Raw genomic sequence first — 26,644 nt, 5'->3', positions numbered from 1 at the left:
AAATGCATATATATTAAAATTCTACGTGTATATTTAAGTAATTTTTTAACATAATTATGTCATTTGATTAATTAAAATTTGATTGACATGCCTGACAACACAGGGAGAAAGTGCAGAGTTACCCTGTAACTCTCCAAGACACCATAAAACCTGTATATAGGGGGTACTGTTTTACTCGGGAGACTTCGCTGAACTTAAATATTAGTGTTTAAAACTGGTAATTATTACAACGATGATATTTTAAGTAAAAGTGACGTTTTTTGCATTTTTTACAAACAAATGGCACTTTTATGGACTATATTATTGTTGTAATATGTTTTACGGTTTTAAAACACTAATATTTATGTTTAGTGAAATCTCCCGAGAATAACAGTACCCCCCATGTACAGGTTTTATGGTGTTTTGGAAAGTTAGAGAGTCACATATAAGGCTTGCATTTCATTTTTTTGACATTGAAATTTGCCAGATTAGTTATGTTGCCTTTGAGACCGTATGGTAGCCCAGGAATAAGAATTACCCCCATGATAGCATACCATTTGCAAAAGTAGACAACCCAAGGTATTGCAAATGCGGTATGTCCAGTCATTTTTAGTAGCCACTTAGTCACAAACACTGGCCAAATATTAGTTTTTTGCTTTTTTCACACAAAAACAAATACGAACGCTAACTTTGGCCAGTGTTTGTGACTAAGTGGCTACTAAAAAAGACTACACATACCCCACGTTCAATACCTTGGGTTGTCTACTTTTTCAAATGGTATGCCATTATGGGGGTAATTCTAATTCCTGGGCTACCACACCGTCTCAAAGGTAACATTACTAATCTGGCAAATTTCAATTTGAAAATGGAACGTTCTATATTTGACCCTGTAACTTTCAAAAACACCATAAAACCTGTTAATGGGGGGTACTGTTGTACTCGTGAGACATCGCTGATTACAAATATGTGCATTTTGTTGCAGTAAAACCTAACAGTATTATGACATTTACAGCTAAAATGTGAGGCGGAACTACAAATTAAAAAAAAAAAAGTTTCTCACAGTTTTTTTTTATTTTATTCATAATAAATTGTTTCATATATAAATATTTTATATTTTATATGAAATGAAAGCCCTGTTTCTCCTGAACAAAATGATATATAATAAGTGTGGGTGCATTTAATATGAAAGAGGTGAATTACGGTTGAACAGACATATAGCGCAAATTCCAGTTTTTGTTTACGTTTTGTTTTGATCAGAACGTGTACTATTGACTCCGTCCTGAAGGGGTTAACCATGCCTCTATTGGGGACCATGCTGTTTGTTTTAAACTGTTAAATAAAGGTTTATTACTCAATGGAAAGACAGCACTAGGGGGGCGGGGCCTGACAGCAGCCATGGCCGGACGCACTTTTCATGAGCTCCTGCAATAACGGACCCACAAGCGACAATACCGACAGGCAGGACAGCACAAGCGACAAACGGTGACTGGGAGCAGAAGCAGAACAGCACCCAGCACACGAGGATACAAATCCGGCACAGATCTGCCACGGAAAAGCTGCAACAGGCCATGCGGCCTAACCTAATGCAGAGCATGAGGCCCGGGGATGACTGCCGACCTCCCTGCACAGTGCGACCTCCTAAGCAACAGCCCAAAACCGCCCTGCTGCCCCCCCCCCCGGACCGGTGGGGGACATCCCGGTCCTCGCTGGGGACGATGACCCCCACAAGCATACCTGAACAAGCAGTGTACTCGCCCAGCAAAAGAAACCCGCAGGGCCCAGCCAAGATGGCGGCGCGGCCCCAGGTCAAGCAACCGCGCATCACACCGCCCGAGCACACAAAGGACTTTGTGGACCTGGTAAGATCTCACCACTGGGCAAGGCTGAAAGCGCGGAGCCAACCCTACCAGAGGGTGATGAGAGCGGTGGCTGCATGGATTCGCCCGACCATCCGGCGTACCTTACAATGGGGCCCCCCCTGCGGCTCCAGAGCGGCCTCCACGCGGGGCTGGAGCCCAGGCTCAAACTGGCGGGAAACGAAGCAGGGCCTTCAGGACGCCAATTCTCACGACCCCACACCGCAGAAGCAGATCCGACATATCTCTCGCTCAGCAACCACAGACAACAACAACGGGCAGTGGAGCATAAGCCTGCACACAGCGGCCCACAAAGCATGGCGTGCCGACGACCGGACGGCAACGAAGCTAGACCCCAGGAGACGCAACAGGCAGCAAACCTGCTCACGACAGACCGGGGTGGAAATCCAGAAGGGACTCTTACCCAACGGCATAAGCAAGGCTGCTAAAACGGGCATCGGGTGACACAGTAGACTCTCAAGCACCACACGGCCTACGGCCGACAACCCTGCCTATGAAGCAAAGACTGATACTTACAGCAGACGGAGGCAAGGCATTGATATTGCGCTTAGAGTTAGGCATGTACCCTAGCTACTCCTAATTTCATCTCAGATAACAAGCTAAAATGATTACTGTATATTTCTTAGCATTTACCTTTCCCACCAGAATCGTCCTATTCCCTGAGTTATTGGTAGTGCAGGCCAACATACTGCTGTGGTCCTGAAGTGACAGAATACCTTGGAAATGTTATGTATATAGATTTTATAAGTATATGAGCATAGCTAACATAGCCTAGTAAAACGACTAATGATACACAATTACACTAATCGGATTGCCCATGACAGGGTTAGCGCACTATTCCAGCAATGCTATTACGTGTGAGTTTATATATATATATACTGGCATAGCTAATAGATATCTTCTGTCATGTGTACATGATTCTGGCATGTTACTATTAACGATATGCTATTTTGGCTTAATCCCTTATTTTATGCTGCTCACTACCACTCAAATGTGTTTCACTGGTCCTGCTTATTGATGGCACCACGCATACGTATTTACAGCTAGCCTTACTATAGAGGTGACGTAGCGGAGCCGACAGTAGCTAACACAGACATACATATATTATCCTTGTCACATAACAGGGCATACAACACAAGGCCATGATATTCACCCTCTACGAGCTAACGATATATCTCCCACACTGCTTTATATAACGCAGCTAAGCTACTCGCCCTCAGCCAGGGGGCAACAATGGAACTCAACACTGTTATTAATACATGCAAGACTTATTGTCTAACCAGCTAGCCTTTTTATTTCGGTTTGACATTTTTCTGTTGAGGTCACATACCTGCAGAGTTTGCCATTATTAGGCTTACACTACAATAGGCTCTATCAAAAGCGACTGGTATACTGTGACAGAACGCCTAGGTGCCTCAACTATAGGCTACACTTCACAAACTTAACCGTATCAGCCTGACTATTTAGCTGGCAATGTATAATTGTATTACTCGCGATGCCAACGATTTCACCTTCGCACTGCAAAGCCTGATTACAGCGTAAATGTTCACTTAAAAACTACGCTAATTAGTTAGGCGAGATTACACCATAACTTTTTATCGCTTCTATCGAGCGTAACTTATGTCAGGTTTCGCGACCAACACATGTTTCTTAATGTTTAATGTTATTATGTTAGTACCGTATACAAGCATATCTGGTCCAAGCTTTCAGGTCCTTTATTTTAACAAAATAGTTAGATGACCCGACCTTTCCGCTTCAAATTATAAAAAATGTGCAGTTCTCTCATTTGCCATGTATGATAATGTACGATGATGTTATGCCTGGGACTGCTGTTATGGCACCACGGGCTTGCTGTTAAACCTTGCACAACAAAAATAAAGAATTAAAAAAAAAAAAAAAAAAAAAAAAAGAAAGACAGCACTATAACCAATCCAATGCTATGAAATGGATATGGTGCCTATAATGCCCCTTTAAGACATCCCATTACAAAGGTCTTTACATTCATTGTCATCGTGCACAGCATGATGATGCGAAATGCTGCTAATGAATTTAAAGTAGATATATATAATTCTAACTTTAGAGTACACCTTTAAGTTTGTTTTATTGTTTGGAGAATATATTAATTCCTGCATGTACATGTTAATAAAAATGAAGGCGCAAAATTTCTTTCTGCATCGGGAGAACGTAACTCTGGTTATGTCACTGGTTTAGGCACCATAACAACTAAATCTAATTGAACTTATGGCGCCAGGAGGTCCCTGGTGGTGGCTCATCTTAAGGGGTTACAATTTATGTATTCATTTTATGTGCCCATTAAAATGGAGATTTGCAATATAAAAGCTTGAGCCAAAATTTGGATCGAAGTTATATTTCACATAAGCCAATCACCGCAATCAAGATGTAGATCTCTTACCATCATCATTACATCAGATGTAAATTCTAACTCCCACCAACCTTAGACAGAATTTTACTGAGCACAAAAGAAGTTATATTTGGCAACAGCAGCGGAGTATGGTTTTCAGAGTTAAACTGCCTGAGAGCCAGGTGGCAAAATCTTTAACACTATTTTTGTGCACATGTATCCAACACAGCCATGCGCAGCCATAATTGTGCACACAACTGATGTTGTCAGCAAAAGAATAATAGTACAGCTGGTTGACAGATAGTGAGGGTGCCCTACCCAGAGGCGGTGGGAAAAAAACCAAACCGTCTTTCAGATGTAACAATTTTACAACATAATCACTTCAGTAAGAGGAGGATAAGTGGTTATGGTCCTGAAGTACCAGAAGGTGTTTTCTATTTAATGCTTACCTTGCCATCGAGGATCCTCACCCAGGATCTTCTCGATCATTGCTTGGCTGGCTAGAACTCCTGGCTGCAGGTCATGGATTCCATCGCCACTGCCAAGCTGCCCATTCTGTAAAGCTTCCTGCGCCTGGATTTCCCTGTATTAAAAAAAAACAAAAAAAAAAAAAAAAAACAAAAAAAAAAAAACACAAAAATATATTAAAGTATACTTCTCATGGAAAACAATGACATAACATCCCTTTAAAGAGAGTAACGTTATATCGGCCAGTTGTGCTTAACAAATCCTGGTAAATGCTTGGATTTTAATCCATACATTTGCCAAATATGTATAAATAAAATCCTGCATCATTCTCATTAACATATATATATATATAGTTTCTCTCAAACTACTCAGACTTTGTCTACACACAAGTGAATTGAAAATGAAGACCAAAATAGCAAAGAATTTACTCTTATTCCACACTTGGCCAAAAGAAAATGCACATTCCATTTTCAATTCACCACAAAACTGGCCTGTGTTTTATTTCTTTACTTCCTGCTTGCTAGGTGATATATAGTACCGTATTTTGTCAGGATATAGATCAGTGGCGGATCCAGAGCCTGATCTCAGGAGGGGCACTTGTAGATTATTTTAAAAAAAAAATCCTGGCACAATAACCACTACAGCTCAGTGTAGTAGTTATGGTGCCAGTAGTGCCAGGATCCCACCCCAGAGTAAGTAGTCATACCGTTTAAGAACAGTTTGACAACTTACCTGGGGTCTGCTGGGATATAGGGCATAGGAGAAGTGGTGTGTGTTAGGGGTGAAGTGTGTGTGAAAGGTGCAGTGTGTGTGTGTGAGCGGTGAAGTGAGTGTGAGTGCGTAAGGGTGACAGTGTGTGTATGGGGGCACTGTATGTATGTGTGGGGCAGTGTGTGTTTGGGGCAATGTGTGTATGGGGGCAGCCGTTTGTGTAGGGCACTGTGTGTGTATGGGTGTGCAGTGTGCAGGGCAGTATGTGTATGGGGCAGTGTTTGTGGGGCAGTGTGTGCATGGGGACAGTGTTTGTGGGACAGTGTTGTATGGGGACAGTGTTTGTGGGACAGTGTTTGTGGGACAGTGTTGTATGGGGACAGTGTTTGTGGGACAGTGTTTGTGGGACAGTGTTGTATGGGGACAGTGTTGTATGGGGACAGTGGTGTATGGGGACAGTGGTTGTGGGGCAGTGTGTATGTGGGGGCAGTGTGTGTATGGGGTCAGTGTGTGTAGTGTTTGTGGGGCAGTGTGTGTATGGGGTCAGTGTGTAAGGGGGAAGTGTGTGTAGTGTGTATGGGGCAGTGTTTGTGGGGCAGTGTGTATATGGGGACAGTGTGTATATGGGGACAGTGTGTATATGGGGACAGTGTGTGTATGGGGACAGTGTGTGTATGGGGACAGTGTGTGTATGGGGACAGTGTGTGTATGGGGACAGTGTGTGTATGGGGTCAGTGTGTGTATGGGGGCAGTGTGTGTATGGGGGCAGTGTGTGTATGGGGTCAGTGTGTGTATGGGGGCAGTGTGTGTATGGGGGCAGTGTGTGTATGGGGGCAGTGTGTGTATGGGGTCAGTGTGTGTAGTGTTTGTAGTGTGTGTATGGGGGCCGTGTGTGTATGGGGGCCGTGTGTGTATGGGGGCCGTGTGTGTATGGGGGCCGTGTGTGTATGGGGGCCGTGTGTGTATGGGGGCCGTGTGTGTATGGGGTCAGTGTGTGTATGGGGTCAGTGTGTGTATGGGGTCAGTGTGTGTATGGGGTCAGTGTGTGTATGGGGTCAGTGTGTGTATGGGGTCAGTGTGTGTATGGGGTCAGTGTGTGTATGGGGTCAGTGTGTGTATGGGGTCAGTGTGTGTATGGGGTCAGTGTGTGTATGGGGTCAGTGTGTGTATGGGGTCAGTGTGTGTATGGGGTCAGTGTGTGTATGGGGTCAGTGTGTGTATGGGGTCAGTGTGTGTATGGGGTCAGTGTGTGTATGGGGTCAGTGTGTGTATGGGGGCAGTGTGTGTATGGGGGCAGTGTGTGTATGGGGGCAGTGTGTGTAGTGTGTGTATAGTGTGTGTATGGGGCAGTGTATGTGGGGCAGTGTGTATGGGGGGGAGGGGAGGAGGGAAGGGGGGCTTCTTTAATAAAAAAAAAAAAATGTATTTAATAAAATATATTTATGCCCCCCTCATGGGGGGGAGGGGAGGAGGGAAGGGAGGCTTTTTAATGAAAAAACAAAAAAAAATGTATTTAATGAAATATATTTATGCCCCCCCCCTCCCTTCTTACCTTTATTGAGGAGGAGGGGGGACATTTCTGGATCCCTGGTGGTCCCAGTGGGGAATCCCTGGTGGTCCAGTGGTTCCAGTGAACTCTAGCCCGCGCTCCAGGGCTAGAGTTCACTCTCGCGAGATTTGGAGCGTTGCCGTGGTAACCGCGGCAACGCTCCAAATCTCGCGAGAGGAGGACCCGGAGGAGCTGCTGGTAACAGCTCCCGGGTCCTCTCTCCCTCCCCTGCCGGCTGTCAGCACAGTGCCTGCGGACCGGGGAGGGAGATCACTGATCACTCTCCCCGATCCGCAGGCACATTGCAGGGCTGGCGCTTGGGAATGCCAGCCCTGCACTAGCCGGCAGGGGGGAATCTCGGGGGGGGCAATTGCCCCGTTGCCCCCCCCTGGATCCGCCAATGATATAGATATAGATATAGATATATATATATATATAGGCAGATATTTTGTGCTATAATAGAAATTAAAAGTGTATATTCTGAGTCACTCTAAACAGAGCAGACTCCATTTTGTCATTTTCAAGTTAACAAAAGACACAAGATTTCTATCCTTTCTGTAAAACCAACTACTTTGCCAGAGCTAAAGGAATGCTTAGTATATACAAATCTGTTGATAAGAAATGAGAACGGGGGATGGACAGACTGTTAGCTAAATGCTAATGGAATATAATTAATTCCAAACCCAGGCATTTGTGACAGAGAAGATTAAATAATTTAATTTTACTTTCGATAATGTATAAGAGTCCCATTGTAATTTAAGGGTTATATTTAGTATTATAACGGTCATATTAGAAATTACAGCCGAATTTGCCAGACACATAGTCTGAAGAAAATTCGAAGAAACTCTTGAACTGACAGAAAACTTGAGTTATAGACAACTATAAAGATAAGGTAAATGACGTCAAAATAGCCACCAGAAAAAGTTAACTCTTTCCTGGATAGGTATGTTTAGTGGGACGAGACTGCCCTCTATAGACCAAATACTTAAATTGTTATCTGGAAGGTAACCACACCTCCAATGTTTCTATTGGTCTATCACCTAGTGAATTTTTCCTTTAAAAGTTAAGACAAAGGGAAGAGAGTGGTATGCAGAGAAAGCAAGGGGCAAGGCAGTCGGAAGCAGGCTAAGAAAGAAAAGCAGAGTGAGAGCGAGAAAGAAACATTCCTTGACACTTAGCTACCTGAGAATATCTGATGAGAAAATCTACTTAACTGGTAAATATGCTGGATTCATTTAATTAATCTAAATTAATCAAAAATTTTCCAATAGCATGATATATGACTGGATAAATCACGGTCAGATTTCGATATTTAGAAATCTTAGTTACTAAAGAATATATAATTATGACATCCCAATCTGCAGATGGGAAAAGATTAATTATGTATTTAATGTGACATATCACATGTTAGCATATCGTGATATTTATCCAGGTGTATTGATTTGCTCTAAAATAAGATAAAATATCTGTTTAGGCAAGTTAAAACTCTGCTTACAGAACATGGTAGATTAGAAATGACTAATGAGCTGGTATAAATGTTATTTTATTTAAAATTACATGAGAATAGGTCTTAATTACCTAGGAGGTCTAGCCAGCATTGAAAGGGTTATTCTAACTGTCAGCTAAAGTTTTTATGGCTATTCGCTGGAAGCTTTCTCTGTGTGAAACTTTCACTTTCTTTCTGTGAACTACCGTCATAAATCTTCTTGACAATTGGCTGTGTTAGCCAGTGAAATGTATTGCCATTGTATTGCATAACATGTTATACTGAATATTCATTGATTATTGTCACGCATGTTACTTATTATTATTATTTAAATTGTCACAATAAATTTTATCTATTTTTATAACAAATTGTGATTTTATTTATATGGAATACATTTCACTTACACAATAACGATCTTTAGGATCTGAGAATTGAAATAGTGGGCAATTCTCAACTGTTTACTATTATTATCCCATAAATATCCCCACAATTTATATAGCGCCTTTCTCCCAATGGCACTCCAAGCGCTTTTCAGCGCACGCTCTCGGAATTAACCATATCGGCAGTTGAATAGTAACAGTGGTATTATTACCCAAGAGAGGTTACTCAGTTTATCGACCTCGGAAGGATGAAGGGCCTGTGACCTTGCATTTTTGAACAGGCTTTGAAGTCAGGGAATTTACCAACTGAGCTATCTCACCTACATAAGGGTGCTTAACTGACACTGAATGTCCTCACACTCTGCAATGCTTTCCTATGGGGATTTTACAAACGCTGGATATCCTCACACAGTTTGTGGCGCATGCGCATTAGCACACTCTCCCTCCGTCCTCAGCCAGGTCAGGTGACATCAGAGGGGGCAGAGTGCAGACCAAACATCGAGTTAGATCGGCGCTGAAACCTACCAAGTACAGTAAGAGTTTGATAGGGAGTGGGGGGTGCGAGGGAGCTATAGTGTTGGGAATACAACTTTGTATTCCTTGCACTGTAGTATCCCCTCAAATCCAAATAGAAAATAGCCAGATGGGTGGGGGGTGCGGAGTCAAGCCGTGCAACGGAGCAGTCGCACACTCCCTGAGCTCCTCAGTAAAGTTGCCTGAAAAATATAAAATAAAAATTAGAACCGGCCATAAACCCTTACCTAAACGGGCAGACAGACATGGGTCGGAAAACTAAAAAACCCAAGACGGACAGAAGTCCACTGGGGCGGAATATCGGAGATTTGTTCCGAAACGCACAGAAGGCCACATGGGGCAATATGACGATCCTCTCAGAGGAATCATCCTGCTTGTCCGAGGACTTCTCCTATGATCCGGGAGAGGGGGCATCCTTAGGCAAGAAGCCACAGCCAAACTCTCCACCTGGGAGCCGGTCACCGCAGCCCAACTTAAGGAGATGCTTGCTGAACTCCGCTCTAATATCGCCAGGGACATGGACCATTTCAAGAAAGCTGTGGATGGAGTGGTAACCCGGATCACCCACAAGGAAGCTTCTCACAGCACAGCACGATACCTGGCTTGCGTCTGTGGAACGCGGTGTGGAAGAACTGCGACAAAACCAACAAAAGGCTGATCTACGAATAGAGGCCTTAGAAGACCACCGCAGGCGGTATAACCTCAAGATCAGGGGAATCCCGGAATCTCTGGAGATGGAGGACTTGCCTCATTTTACGTTTCTTTGACGTTTCTTTGCAGCACACATACCGCCTAAGCAAGCCAAAACGCTCAAACTGGACAGCATGTTTTGCCTTCCAAAACCAGCCAGCACGCCACCCGCAGCGACCCCAGACCTCGTTCTGCACTTTCAATGACTACAGGACAAGGCCCTACTCCAGACCGCAGTGAAGGGAAAAACTCCTATTCAGATCAAGGGAGCCATGCTGCAAATCTTTCCTGATCTCACAAGGCCCACCTTAATATGGCGCCGCTCCCTAAAACCCTTGCTGCAGAAACTGCGAGACAGTAATATCCCCTACCGCTGGGGCATACCAAGAGTAATTCTGTACTCCTGTAACTCATTGTGCGGAAACATAACAGGCTCTCGAAGAGCAAATGCACAGACTGAGCCTGCTACAGGTACCTCAGGCCAATGGGACTAATCTGGCCCGCATAGACCCGGCGAAGATACCGGAGTTCTGGCCTCGTGCGCCAGAACCAGTGCCCACCGGAGAGGGGACCTAAAATAACAGTAAGGCTGCCCAGCGGGAGTACTGTATCCTCAAAGCCAGAGTCACTCCGTGCCTTGACACTTGTTCATAGTTACCACTGAAAACCACTATTTCCTAATTCAGTTAACAGTTTACTTTACCTGTCTTTTTCTTTTAAGTCCCCCATGGTCCTGCTACATGTTTTGTTTATTGTGTTAATATGCAATCTCTGCTCAAATCGACCACGGGGCGAAATAACCTTTTCTTTCCTTTACTGTTTAATGCTCTGAACACATACCCCAGTCTGACGCAGCAGACAAATTTCAAATACGGGTTTTTAGCCCAGTCTAACACCCCACAGTCAGATGCATCACAATGGGGCAAGTAACTCCCCATAGAATCTTTTGCAGTTACTAGCCTTACCAAGACCCTTTGGAACACAAATTTAGTATGACCTGTTCTACATACGGTTTTCCCCCTTAATAACAAAACACCCATACCTCACTATGCTCAAGTCACATGCATAGGCTATTTACCTGCCTGCATGTTGATATGACCTAACACTGTCATGTAACTGATACTTGGATGTGTTACTCTGTGCAAAGCCGTTTTGTTAACCATTAGTTGCACCCATATGGTATGGGGAAAAAGAAAGAATTTCATTTTCAAAAATTCACAATTTAGTAAATAAATGCAAGAAAACCAAATACTTTTCTCAGCTAAGAAATAAAGCTGTCAGGAGTGTGGAATTGCAAGGAATAGATTCAGAATATATGGTAAGGGAGGTGGTTAAATAAAGTACAAACTATTTTTGGATATACCCCCTTTTTTTTTTTTAAATGGGCTCTAATAAAAAAAGAGGGGAACTTACCGAATATCATAGACAGGCGGTCTAAGGTCATGTGGACCGTGGGCAAAGGCACAATGAGGCCCGTTCTTCACACAATGCCCCCGAGAATCTGTTTCATGAATACAAGTACCAGTCTTGTAATATCTCAAATGGTATTTTCTTTCTGTGTCTCCTGTTGTGCGATGCAAATATGGACAACTGTTTAACAGAAAAAAGAAATTATAATTACATAATCTTAAAAACAATCTTGTCTGTTACACATACTTTAAATAGAATTTAAATAAAAGGCAAATATTTTTGTAGGCCAATATATTACCTATACCACAACACAAATGTCAATAACGGCACAGTGTGAACAAGTTAATTTGTGTCAACTGTGAGGCCTGAGTAAACCTTGGGGAAAAAGTGTTATTATTGCCTAGACCAGGGGTAGGCAACCTACGGCACTAGTGCCATGCACGGCACTCGAGGTGTCTTTGCACAGCACTCAAGGCTGCTAGAGACAAACAGGCTCTGGCCTATCAGGAGTTCCAGTAAAACTTCAGGTATCTGCTAATCCGAAAAGGTGGTGAAGGACAATCCTCAATTTATGCATTGCAGCACGTAGAGGAAGTGATCTCAGATCACTTCCTCCCAGCACTTGTGAATGGGAATCCACACAATAGTAGAGCAGCTCGCAGTTGCAGCTCCTGTCCTTGACATGTACCTGGCCGGCCTGGTCCCCACTGGACCCCAGGGAAGACACCCACACTGGTAGATATACACAAAATGCAGAATAACCCTCCCCTCATACAAATAATACGAACAGCCCACACACATACACAACACATAATCCGCACAAATGCAACACTACTAACAATCCACATACATGCACACAATTCCACATGCAGCCTCTCACATGCAATACCTCAAACAGCCCCCACACACACTACCACACACACAATGTGACATATCCATTCACACAATTCCACAAGCAGCCCCCATACACAACTCACATTCATATGTATCATACACAATCCATAAACTACTCATGAACATATACAATATAATAGCTAATATACGCAGGGCCGTCTTTAACGCGGGGCAAACTGGGCAGCTGCACAGTGAGCCCCGCTGGCCTCAACTATTTCTAACACCTGGCTGGTAATCCGCACACTAAGGAGGCCCACTGGGTGGCCCGTGCACAAAGGGCCACCCGGTGGGCTTCTGTCAGCAGGGGCCCGGTCACACTGAGGCGCTTAACAGCGCGAGCGGGTCCCTTGCTTTTTGGCAGCAGGCTGGGAGGAAGTGACGGACACGCATCACTTCCACCCACAAAGAGAGGAGCGCGCGGGAAAGAAGAGTAGGCAGAGTTGAGGGGGGCTGGCCGAGAGAGCCAGACCCCAACTCCCAACACCTTCTGCCACCAGCAGGTTTTTAAAGTGTACAATTTGTGTGTGTCAGTATATCTGTGTGTGTGTGTGTGTGTGTCTGTCAGTGTGTGTTAGTATGTCTGTGTGTGTGTGTGTGTGTCAGTATATCTGTGTGTGTCAGTATGTTTGTGTGTTAGTATATCTGTGTGTGTATGTGTGTCAGTATGTCTGTGTGTGTGTATATCAGTATGTCTGTGTATCTGTGTGTGTATATCTCTGTGTGCGTGTATATGTGCATACATCTCAGCATTCACACACTAACACTACACACAAATACACCCCTGCATTCAAATGTCAACACTACGTACAAACACGTCTGTGTTACACACCAAAATCATATGTAAATACACCCCTGCATTCAAAAACCAACACTACACAAATTCATGCTTGCAATCATGCCAACACCACACACAAACATATTCCATACAAAAACCTGTTTACATTCAAACACACAAAAACTGCTTAGTGCTTACTACAGACCTGGAAACATGGGTTAATGGTAGAGCCCCAGCTGTCAATGCATTTCTGGAGTTGCACGACAGATGGGGATCTACCTTTTAATCACCCGTGCAACAGGGAGGCCCAATAAAATTCTTGCACATCTCTACTTTAGGTCTGCCACTGCGTTGAGGTGGAGGACATGATTGCACGCCTGGGGAGGGGGGACAGGGTCCAGGGGGCCCCAAGCAAATGCTTTGCCCAAGGTCCAGTCAATATTAAAGACGGCCCTGCATATTACGCACAAATACGATACAAAGCAATTACAGTAAAAATAACAAGCAGAATACGGCAGCATACACACCTCAATTAAAAAAAATAGGACCGGCACGCTACGGGACATCACAATCTTATATGGGCACAGTGCTGCTAAAAGGTTGCCTACCCCTGGCCTAGACAAAAACATTAATGGAGTACTTTAAGCAAACATGTCAATTTATCTCACAGATTTAAACACATAAAAGCAGAACTTCCTTAAGAGAAGTCTTAAAGAAAAACTATAGGGTCATGAATACAAACCTGTATCCCTGACCCTATAGTGTTAAGACCACCATTTAGGTGGCTTACCCTCTCCATTCCCCTTAGCACCCTCTAGAAAGGGTTCAAACTTACCTTATTTCCAGTTTTATGGCGTTGGCCCCACTCCCGATCCGCCTTTTTGCTGACAATCAGAATTTATTATCTCATCCAATCCAATGCTTTCCCATAGGGAAAGTATTGGATTGGCTGAGGTCGTCAAGGAGGTGGGACAGGGCAGGGGTGGGGCCAAACCCCGGCCTGGTCAATCAGCATCTCCTCATAGAGCTGGATTAAATCAATGAATCTCTATGGGGAAAGTTCAGGCTCTCCATGCAGAGTGTGGAGACCCTGAATGTCAGTGCTGCACACAGAGTTCCAGTCTGCCTAAGGTCAATTCTGTGCATATTTATATGCAGAGAGGGGCATTCACTGGCGAAGAGCGGTCAAGTAACAATCTCAGGAAAAGAAAGAGTGACAGGATTGGCATTTGACCTCTGCAGTTCTGCCAAAGCAAGAGGTTGAAAGCCTGCTGCAAGAAATACACGGAAAGGTAAGGGGGCAAACTGTTATAAAACTGGAAGCGGCACTATGGTACTCCTGCCACCATAACCACTACAGTGGGCTGTAGCAGTCATGACGGTTAGATTAATCCTTTAAAATCACATTACAGGGTAAATATCTGCTAATCTGTCTTCATCATTTTCAAACAAAGATGACAATAGGAGCACATAGCTACTATGTACTTGAGCTTCACGACAAAACCTAAAATAAATATAGGAACTGAAAGTCTTAGAGTTGGAAAAAGTACATGGTTTGTTTGCAAACTTTCATCGAACAGGAATTAACTGCACAGTAAAAGCCAAATGTGTCCAGCACTTCCTAAAAATGATCTGCAATCCTATTTGTTTACATGGAAATACTTTATTAACTTCTTCGTGACAAATAGGCTATTCTGTGTATTTTTTAAAATAAGTAATGCCGTAATACCTCGTGTCTGTCAACACACACATGATCAGCAAGTCATCCTCCATGCCCCACCCCTTCTCACAGAGATTCACACTTTGTTTTAAAAAGTCAGATGTTTCTATAAGAATCTATTTTTTATCAAAACATGAAGAAAACAAAGGGCAAATTTTCTTTAAAACTTGCGGATAATTAGCACATAAAAAAAAGACAACAACTTAAATTAGATTTAGAAGACACATATTACAAGGAGCACACTACGATTTTAAAAAGTAATATTAGTAGCAGACAGTGTTCGTATTTATCTGGATATATCACTTCTCAAGCCACTATGCTACCTAATATTTTGTTTTGTGTTCTTCACACCAGCAAACATATAGCCTTTGCGAGCCCTCCCCTTCCAACCCCACCCAGGCTTTCTTTGGCTGTCCAATCACAGACTTACAAATGCAGCTCAATGAGACGTCTTTATGCTCTGGGTGATTGTCTCTTGTGTTTAGCTCCACTGAGCTTAACAAACCAGGAAGGAACATGATTTATTGTCTGCTTGCCAGGGGGTTCAACAAGTTTAATTAGAAGTGTCAATTTCTATTGGAATCTGCACTTTTTGTTCTTTTTTTTTTATATTAACTAAAATAAATAAAAATAAAAAACAAATAATAATAATAATACTAATGAGGACACACTCTTTAAAAGCTTTTCAGCAAGAAACAAATTGCTTGAGAGGTCTGGAGTGTCCCTATAGCAGCTTTTCATGACCGCTCTCAGCCAATTGGAGTCTCCCTGCCCAGTGGCAATCCACTCGCTCTGAAAATTGCATTTCAGAAATCTAATGCCGCCCTGAGGATTGGCGCTGGAGGCAACTGTTGAGTTAAAACGTTCGAGAATGGTTTAACTCCTTGAGGTAAGAGTGCGCTAGGGGGCCTCTTGGCACCATAACAACCTCATTGGGATTAAATTGTTATAGTGGCTGGGGTGTTCGCTTAACACAAGTACTAGGTGAATTTCAATGTTTTATTCAATGGCAGAATTTTTTTTTTAAAAGGACAGTTTCTTTCAACACATTTATCATAGTCATATCAATTTAAGCTGAAGCTCTGTGCCTGACACACACACAAAGCCATCCTTTTTTATAGAATGTATGAAAAACAAAATACTTAAATCAGCTCAAGCTTAGAAAGTACCTTCAAACTGTTGTGTCTATTGTAAACTGCGGCACTTAAAAAAAAAAAGAAAATGAGGCTAAAGACTGGAAAACACATTTGCATTAAATTGCTACATTTTAAAAGCAAGTCTTTGTCCAGTGACATTAATGTGAAGAAAGAATGAAAGCATAATCCTACTCAAACAACACAACACAATGATTCACACTGATTGCCAGGCTTCAAAATCTGTCAAACTGCAAAATTATCACACCCAAGTAATTCTAGCAAGCCAATGTGACTAAAATTTTCACCTATTTTTATTTTAAAGAAATGGTTAAAGTGTTCATGCATAATAAAATCAAAAACATAGCACCAACTAAAGAAACCGTTTGGTTTAATATACAACGACTCTAGCATGCTCACTCCCTAGTAAAAGCAATGGAGTGAAACTTCTGCATTATGTAAGCAGCAGGTGAGGGGCGGCTCAACCTACTGGAAAACGTTAAAATCTGAAATTCACTGTGAAGTCTCCCTTTATTGAATAAGCCTGTATTTTGGAGATGGGATTCTCCCAAATACACAGAAGCTATACCACCGTTTTGCAGATTTAAAAACCTCTATGTTGTGTTTAGTGTGTTTAGATTTTAAACTTGTTTGGGTAGGGTCCTCTTCACCTACTGCATGTCAAATGTGTATTGTTAGAATTAAATGATTTGTCTTGGTTTATCCATTGTACAGTGCTGCAGAACATGTTAGCGCTATATAAATGATTAATTATCAAGGTGCTTGTAAATGTTTATTTGTTATGTGTATGCTTATTAATACGGTTTGTCGCCTTGTGTGGTCCTTATATATTTTGCAGTGATCCAAGATGGTGACTGCTCTGAAGGGGGGAGCCTTTTGTAAAGTGTAGTTTGCCTTATATCCTTTTTTTCAGTGAAATTCCAATACAGTCTTTATGAAGATTTTATCTATCTGGAGGAAGGTTGTTCAGGCAATGGTAGAATTTGGCTTACTACATCCCATTTGTTGGTAGTGCTGCTGTAAGATCAGATTTCCATCATTTAAGCACAAGTACCATTTCCTTCCATTTCTCATTATGTGGGAACTCTTCTGGATCTTGGGGTCTAGTTGATTCTTATAATTTATTAAGTGGAAGGTACAGGGAGGGGCTTTAAAGTTTTCTTTTAAATGTTTATCTGTCCAGATCAGAACACAAAGAGTGACACTTATCCACACCTGGGGGGTACTGCCAGTTACACTGTTTGGGAAAGGAAGAAGGCATTTTACCATAACCAACAAATGGTATTTTACCTTATAGTTTTTATTTTGATGGTTAAGACAAGAGCAGTTAAAAAAAAAAAATCAATTTTCCTTTAAAGGACCACTATAGTGTCAGGAAAACAAACTCGTTTTCCTGGCACTATAGTGCCCTGAGGGTGCCCCCACCCTCATGGTCCCACTCCGGCCAGGCTGAATGGAGAGGAAGGGGTTAAACACTTACCTTTCTCCAGCACCGGGCTCCCTCGGCGCGGGGGACTCTCCTCCTCCTTTGGCCGCCATCGACTGAATGTCAATGAGACAGCCACTAGAGGCTGGATTAACCCATTTGTAAACATAGTTTCTCTGAAACTGCTATGTTTACAGCAGGCAGAGTTATTCCTAGATTGACCTGGCACCCAGACCACTTCATTAACCCCTTCAGGACGGAGTCAATAGTACACGTTCTGATCAAAACAAAACGTAAACAAAAACTGGAATTTGCGCTATATGTCTGTTCACCCGTAGTTCCCCTCTTTCATATTAAATGCACCCACACTTATTATATATCATTTTGTTCAGGAGAAACAGGGCTTTCATTTCATATAAAATATTTGTATTTGAAACAATTTATTATGAATAAAATTAAAAAAAACTGTGAGAAATTTGATTTTTTTTTTTAAATTTGTAGTTCCGCCTCACATTTTAGCTGTAAATGTCATAATACTGTTAGGTTTTACGGCAACAAAATGCACATATTTGTAATCAGCGATGTCTCACGAGTACAACAGTACCCCCCATTAACAGGTTTTATGGTGTTTTGGAAAGTTACAGGGTCAAATATAGAACGTTCCATTTTCAAATTGAAATTTGCCAGATTAGTAATGTTACCTTTGAGACGGTGTGGTAGCCCAGGAATGAGAATTACCCCCATAATGGCATACCATTTGAAAAAGTAGACAACCCAAGGTATTGAACGTGGGGTATGTTTAGTTTTTTTTAGTAGCCACTTAGTCACAAACACTGGCCAAAGTTAGCGTTCATATTTGTTTTTGTGTGAAAAAAGCAAAAAACTAATATTTGGCCAGTGTTTGTGACTAAGTGGCTACTAAAAATGACTGGACATACCCCATTTGCAATACCTTGGGTTGTCTACTTTTGCAAATGGTATGCCATCATGGGGGTAATTCTTATTCCTGGGCTACCATACGGTCTCAAAGGCAACATAACTAATCTGGCAAATTTCAATGTCAAAAAAATGAAATGCAAGCCTTATATGTGACTCTCTAACTTTCCAAAACACCATAAAACCTGTACATGTGGGGTACTGTTATTCTCGGAAGATTTCACTAAACACAAATATTAGTGTTTTAAAACAGTAAAACATATTACAACAATAATATAGTCCATAAAAGTGCCGTTTGTTTGTAAAAAATGCAAAAAACGTCACTTTTACTTAAAATATCATCGTTGTAATACAATTTACCAGTTTTAAACACTAATATTTGAGTTCAGCGAAGTCTCCCGAGTAAAACAGTACCCCCTATGTACAGGTTTTATGGTGTCTTGGAGAGTTACAGGGTCTAATATAGTGCATGCGAATTAAATTCTCTGCACTTTCTCCCTGTGTTGTCAGGCATGTCAATCAAATTTTAATTAATCAAATGACATAATTATGTTAAAAAATTACTTAAATATACACGTAGAATTTTAATATATATGCATTTATAGGTATATAAATTCTACGTGTATACTAATGTAATCTTTTATGTAATTATATGTATTTATCTCTCTATATATATTTGCGGTTATTTGTATTTTATATATAGATAGATATATATAGAATGTCATTCTAAGTGTATTCTGTTTCCAATATATATATATTAATAACAAAATACAGTTAGAATGAAATTACATATGAATATATAATTTATTTTATATTTTGTTTCAATATTTTATTTATTTATTTAATTATTTTATTTATTTATTATTGTAATTATGCGTATATATATAATATATATATGTAGATCTATTATATATATAATATATATACATATTATATATATGTAACGTCATTCTAAGTGTATTTTAATATTAATATATATACTAATATTAATATTAAAATACATTACGTATGACGTTACATATATATAATATGTATATATATTATATATATAATATATATACATATTATATATATATAAAAAGGCATTTAATTTATTTTATAACATTTTTATATTTATTTTTTTACACTACCTACCAGCAGGGGGACTGTCTAATATTTTAAACAGTCCCCCTGCTGGCAGATCCATAGCCAGCTATAGGGGGCCATGTGATCGCTCTTTGAGAGCGATCACATGGCCCCCGGGGGCCTCATTTGCCGGAGGGGGGCTGCCTGGGCTCTCAGACAGCCCCCCAGAAGAGGATCGCGGCGGAGGTGAGTACACCTCTGCTCCTGGGGCTGCAAGCCGTTACGGCGTTCTATGCCGCCGCAACGGCTTTAAAGCCCTTTAAAGCCGCGACGGCATAGAACGCCGTAACGGCGTTAAGGGGTTAAGCTGAAGTGGTCTGGGTGCCTATAGTGTTAAAGGAACACTATAGTCACCTAAATTACTTTAGCTAAATAAAGCAGTTTTAGTGTATAGATCATTCCCCTGCAATTTCACTGCTCAATTCACTGTCATTTAGGAGTTAAATCACTTTGTTTCTGCTTATGCAGCCCTAGCCACACATACCCTGGCTATGATTGACAGAGCCTGCATGAAAAACAAAAACTGGTTTCACTTTCAAACAGATGTAATTTACTTTAAATAATTGTATCTCAATCTCTAAATTGAACTTTAAATCACATACAGGAGGCTCTTGCAGGGTCTAGCAAGCTATTAACATAGCAGGGGATAAGAAAATCTTAATTAAACAGAACTTGCAATAAAGAAAGCCTAAATAGGGCTCTTTTTACAGGAAGTGTTTATGGAAGGCTGTGCAAGTCACATGCAGGGAGGTGTGACTAGGGTTCATAAACAAAGGGATTTAACTCCTAAATGGCAGAGGATTGAGCAGTGAGGCTGCAGGGGCATGTTCTATACACCAAAACTGCTTCATTAAGCTAAAGTTGTTCAGGTGGCTATAGTGTCCCTTTAATAAATTTATGAATGCAGTGCACACGCTCTGCCCCAGTAAAAATAATAAATAAACATTGCAGATGTTGCATGGAATTTCTCAACTTTAGGTTTCACTTCCTTGTTTGTCAATCTGTACTTTGTAAACAAACCATTTTAAAATGTTCTACATGTCCCAGAAAACACTTGGATAGAAAACCTCCCTGTTCCCCATTTATGGTTAGTTTTTAGCCTTACTTGAATTAGAATTTTTTATTTTCCCCTACTTAGAATATGTTCTCAATCAAAATATAAGATATGTAGTTCCCGAACCTATGCACAGCCAGTGAAGCTTCAACAAGGATTTCAGCTAAAGGTGGAGAACACCAAGCATCTTGAACTTGCCCCATCAAGTTAAAAATGTTTCTTGGAAGTACTATCCACAGAACATGGTTTGCTTTAAATCCAGCCCCGTGAGACAAACACACGAGGGATATCATAGGCAACAAAATAACTATAGAATTATAAAAAGGCTGCGCTTCCTAGTGAGAGACAGTGACCACATCTTTGCAGGGTTTTCAAAATACACATATGGTTACTGTCTCTCAGTGACTGCCCACATGTGTCTGGTAAGCTTTAAATTCAAAGAGATCAATGTGAATACTATGTATGTAACATTGATAAAGCCCAATGCACAGCGAAACGCGATTGGGAAGTTTTCAATTTTAAGATATAAGCTAAAACTTGGAGCACTATAGCAGACAGAGCCTGACAACATCGATTTCTCTTAGTGCTACAACTGTCCTGCAAGAGACTGGACGACGAACACTGCAGAATTGAAACCAGAACCTGCCCAACATATGTCAAGCCAGTAATGTTTTTATAAATGTGAGAGAGTCCAAACTTTAAACAATATATTTGATTGATTTGAAATGTTTTTACCCCATGAGCCATTCTTATTGTCTTTCCCCTCCCTTATTATTTCTGTATTTGACATGCATCTGACATTAGGGATAAGCTTAGTAACTAATGAATAAAGAAAAAAAAAATCCATACATATGGCAGAAAACTGCAAAATACACCCTCATGAGAAAATAAATAGAGATCACTTCATTACACTTACATACAAAAAAAAAAAAATGGACAACATTAAACAGAGACCACAACCTACTTCAGATTCCTTATTTGCTTCACGCTTTTCAGCTGGAGCAATATAATGAGCTGCAACGATAACATGTATGGATGACAACTTGCAGAGACTAGAAGCTAAAGGAAATATCCCCTCCATTAAACTCAAACATAACTTATTTTTATGAGCATCATTTTCCTCAAATCAACACTGGGGATATGGCATACCGGCCAGTAGCTATTATGGTTCTGTCTCAGAACTGCAGAAGGCTCAACATATCTAAATGCAGATAATTCCTGCTCAGGGAACTCCATCGCAAACACGTAACAGTTGCGTTCCTTCAAGAGACCCACTTCATGGGGGACCTCGCACCCACCTTGAAAAGTAAATATTATCTGAAGTCATAGGTCAGTAATCACCCCACTGCCCTTGGCTTCATCGAGAGGGAAAAGTGAGAGAGTGATCCGGATGGACGATATCACTTCTTGAATGGTTTTATTGTGGGCAGGTGGTACACAATGGCCACCTTTTACGCACCGAACCATAACCAAGCTCAGTTTCTATGCCGCACCCTTGCCCTCTTAGCGGCATTCACGGAAGGGATTCTCATACTTGGTGGAGACCTTAATGTCCCGCTGGATCCTCTCATGGACTCCTCGACGGGTCACAGCTGCATACCACAACCAGCCATTCAAAGTATCCACAAGGCCTTCCGTAAGCTCCGACTGGTTGACTGTTGGAGGATACTGCACCACGCTGATAAGGACTACTCACACTATTCTGTAATGCACAACAGATACTAACGTATCGACTACCTCTTGGTCAAACAAGAGGGGCTAGGCAGCCTACGATCAGCAGACATAGACACCTCAACTTCGTCGGATGATAGCCCGGTCAGGATCCAGCTGGACTCCATTGTACCAAAGACAAGAGTATGGAGATTATACGACTCCCTCCTAACTTGATCTACCAATATGTGAAGAGATCAAGCAATCGCTCACAGCCTACTTCAAGGACAATACCACAACTTAGTGGGAGGCGCACAAAATGGTTCTTCGGGGCACGATGATGCGCCTAGCCTCCAACAAAAAGAAAGAAAGAAACAACTTAGCTGAATTTCCTGAAGTATACCATATCTAAACTTAAGGCTCAATACAAGGGTTCAGGTGTAGTCCAGGTCTATAAAGAGTTACTCAAGGCTAGGAGATGGCTAACAACGCTCCTCACCCAATGACACTACCAAGCTATTCAGAGGTCGCAGAACTTCTATTATACCCACACCAATAAAGGAGGTAAGCTTCTCACTTGCATGCTGCGTGGTCAACAAATGCTAAACAATGTGCATAGAATTAAGCTGCGCTCAGGTGGAACGTCACAACTCCCTACCGACATTGCAAAAGAATTTCAGCAATGCTACTCATCTTTGTACAAGCTACAAAATTCGGGAGACCACGGCGACCCCCTTGACAGGACGCAATGAATACAATGAGATCTCACTGAATTTCCCCCAGCGGATGTTTCTCCGGCAGACACTGAACTCCTTTATCTCGGAGGAATAAGTCAAGCTAGCAATAAAATCCGCAAAACCAGTGAGAGCACCTGGGCCAGACGTTCTAACACTAGCCTATTATAAGAAATATGGGGACATTCTGATACCGATCCTGACCAGGGCCTTCAGCCACTTGACACATGAGGCAGTTTCCGCCCGGAATCCCTTGCAGCCACAATAGCGGTTCTGCCTAAGCCGGGAAATGACCCTCAGATATGCGGGAGCTACCGGACGATTTTCCTCCTGAATATAGATGTTGAGCTACTCACAAAACGTCCTCTGCACCCGGTTGTGCAGAGTTCTGCCGTAATGGATACATCCGGACCAGACGGGATTCATCCCGGAAAAGAGGGGAGGGACAGTACACTACGACTACTGACCATTCAACACTTGGCTCAACGTGGCATAGTGCCCTTGTTGCTTCAATCAACCGATGCCAAAAAGACCTTCGACCAGGTGGAATGGACCTTCATGCTCGAGGTGCTGTGGGTTATGGAGTTTGGGCCCCATCTTTTGCTTTGGATCGAAGCGCTATACAGCGTGCCAAATGCCCCGTTCGTGTCAATGGATCTCTCACGGATTCCTTTCAGATTCGCAAAGGGACTAGGCAGGGGTGCCCACTCTCCCCCTTATTGTTCACTCTGACCCTAGAACCGCTTAAGGAGAAACGGAGATGTTCATGGCTTCGAATGGCAAGGACACCAACACAAAATTGCAGCATACGCTGATGACCTGTTTATTACTCAGCCACGAATCACGTTACCTTGCCTGATGGTCGAAATTAAGAAATATTGGGCATTATAGGGGATAAAAAACTTAATTTGGCAAAATGGGAAGTACTCAATATCGGAGGTAGACAATGACCAACTGAAATCATATTTCCCGTTCAAATGGTGCGATGCCCAGATGAAATACTTGGGGATATATGTGTCGAGATCTCGTAGACCTCTATCGTGGGAAATGTACACCACTAGTCCAACAGATTCAGCAAGATCTCAAACGATGGAACTCCACAACGTTATCCTGGTTGGGTCGTATCATGGTGGTTAAAATTAATATCTTATCCAGGTCACTAATTATATCAAACGATACCAATGACTTTCACAACACAGTTTTTCTCTACACTAAAATCTTCCATCATACAATATGATCCTCGCCGAGATATGACCTTTTATGCCTACCGCGGTCTATCCCTCCCTGATCTTCGCAAAACAATGGGTGACGCGTGGCCTTACATGGGAGGTGCGCCGTACACTCCGCTCAAAAAGGTACAGGGATCTTCGGGACTGCTGTCCTTGGGGGTGGTCATGGAAGGTGGCCCGCCCTCCCTACTGCAGAGTTTCTACTACACCCGATTACAGCACATCTATGGAAAATGCAAAAACCTCAACAAACTCCACCGAGATGCGACGTTGTTCGAGGACTTATGCATATGGAAGAGGGAACCCCCAAAGCAATATCGATACTGTATCAACACCTCCTCGTGGGAGGACTTGACAGCAAAAAAAAAAATTAAAAAAATAAGAGAAACTGCTATGTTTCACTGAGGGTTAATCCAGCCTCTAGTGGTGGTCTCACTGAAAGCCGCTAGAGGCGTTTCTGCGATTCTCACTGTGAAAATCACAGTGTGAAGACGCTGGACGTCCATAGGAAAGCATTGAGAAAGGTAAGTGGCTGAAGGGGTTTTTACCCCTTCAGCCCAGCAGGAGGGGGGCCCTGAGGGGGGGGGACCTAATGACCCTATAGTGCCAGGAAAACGAGTTTGTTTTCGTGGCAGTATAGTGGTCCTTTAATGAAGCAGTTTTCTTGTAGAGATCAAACTTCTACAGTCTCACTGCTCAACAATGTGTTTCTCTGTTAAAGGGACACTATAGGCACCCAGACCACTTCAGGTCATTGAAGTAATCTGTGTGCTGTCTCTCTATTGCACTCAGCACTCAGTACTGCAATGTTAAACATTGCAGTTCCAGAGAAACTGCAATATTTACATTGCAGCACTAAGTCTGCCCTTAGTGGCAAATTCTTGGCCGCACACCTCTGTGAGACCATACTTTTATCATTATATAGTTATGGAGGGTAGCAGTTCCCACTTGGAAAAGAGCTCTGAAGTGGTGGTGCTTGATTAACTCAAGTCTGGAGTGTCCATAACAATGAGTTATAACAAGCATTAAACGGAAATACCAACGCAAGTGCTATTACAACAGAATAAAAGCCCTGTAACGTCTCAGCTGGAGCATTTCATGATCAACACATACATTAACAACCTTCTCCCTATAACATTAAAAACAAGATGTATCTTGGATAATCTGGAAATACGTCGCCAGACTGAACTGAACAGGGACATGTATAGCTAATCTTGGAATCCAGAGTAATTTAATACTGTATGGAAGAGACTATTTGTATTGTAAGTGATAGCAGAGATCACTATACATATTTATACATCACACGCCACCGTTTGAGTAGCTCAACAATGAAAGTGTAGAAAAACACATAATGGCAGGTGGACAATAGACTGACATATTGAAACACAGCATGGCCTGCAAGAAGGGCTCATTCTTTTCTTAAAAGAGACACTCCAGACCCTAAGGCATTTTAGCTTGCTGAAAAGCTGTGTCTGAAGAGTGTGCCCTCTTTTGTTCATTTTCAATAAAGTGCAGAGATTAATAGAAATGTGCACTTTAATGAATTAACCTTGTTAAACCCCCCCATCCTAGTTAGCTCAGTGTACGGTTCTAGTTTGCTCAGGGGAGATAAATAATGTGGCAGCAATTGCCCAGAGCCTTGCCAAAGAAAGTAAAAAGAGGATGGCTGCAAACGAGATCTGCAGCATTTGCAAGCGGTTTTTAGATAAACCCCCAATTAGAAAACATATAACTAAGTGCATGTAAGTTTTCATTTGGGGTATATCTACTAAACAGTGATTTTTAGTTATTTTATATTTGGGCAGTGGAGTGCCCCTTTAATGATAACGAACTAAACATTTACATTACCCAGTACAGAAATTGTTTTATAAAAAAAATATTACATTTTAGATAAAGCAGCACACTCCTTGACGCCTTAAAGATCAACATTCAAGATGATTTAAACAAATACATCCTCAACGTAAATGTGCAGGAGTCGCATAATGTTAACATTATTATTAATATTAATATAATTTAAAAAAAATCTGGAAGCAGATCTCCAGTTCAGCAAATCTACATGTAAATGTGCCTGTCAAATTTGTTATCTAAAGCCCTCTAATGGAGCAATTAAGATAAGAGCCTGACTGCATGGTTAATAATTAATTCCTGCAACTACAGAATAAGTGAAATGCATGCAGGATCTGTTCTGCAGTCTGTGCTAGGTTTGTAAAGATAGTTGTATAACTTTCTAGTTTATGTCCTAGAATTAATCAGTCAAGCCTGGTGATATACATGTGTGCATACACCTTAAATGAACACTATAATCATCACAACAACTTTAGCGTAATGAAGCAGTTTTGGTGTACAGATCATGCCTCTCAAGTGTCACTGCACAATTTTCTGCCATTTAGGAGTTAAGTCACTTTTGTTTCTGTTTATGCAGCCCTAGCCACGCCTCCCCTGGCTATGACTAACACAGCCTGCATTAAATCAAAATGGTTTCATTTTCAATCAGATGTTAA

The 26,644-nt window shown here is 41.8% G+C and overlaps 1 protein-coding gene across 5 annotated transcripts in view; it reads right to left on the bottom strand.

Annotated features, from left to right (window-relative positions):
- The window catches only part of UNKL (unk like zinc finger), a 79,671-nt gene that overhangs the window by 35,466 nt on the left and 17,561 nt on the right, over window positions 1-26,644 (bottom strand). For all 5 annotated transcript variants that reach the window (XM_063430392.1, XM_063430393.1, XM_063430395.1 and 2 more), the window contains 2 exons: window positions 11,450-11,626; window positions 4,668-4,801 (listed from right to left, as the gene is read on the bottom strand). In XM_063430392.1, coding sequence (XP_063286462.1) covers window positions 4,668-4,801; window positions 11,450-11,626 — 311 coding nt within the window. The remainder of the gene's footprint in view (window positions 1-4,667; window positions 4,802-11,449; window positions 11,627-26,644) is intronic.

The sequence above is a fragment of the Pelobates fuscus genome, chromosome 8, assembly GCF_036172605.1.
Source record: "Pelobates fuscus isolate aPelFus1 chromosome 8, aPelFus1.pri, whole genome shotgun sequence".
Taxonomy (NCBI): Eukaryota; Metazoa; Chordata; class Amphibia; order Anura; family Pelobatidae; genus Pelobates; species Pelobates fuscus.
The sequence above is the reverse complement of the archived record's forward strand: the minus strand, read 5'-3'. Positions and strand labels throughout refer to the sequence as shown.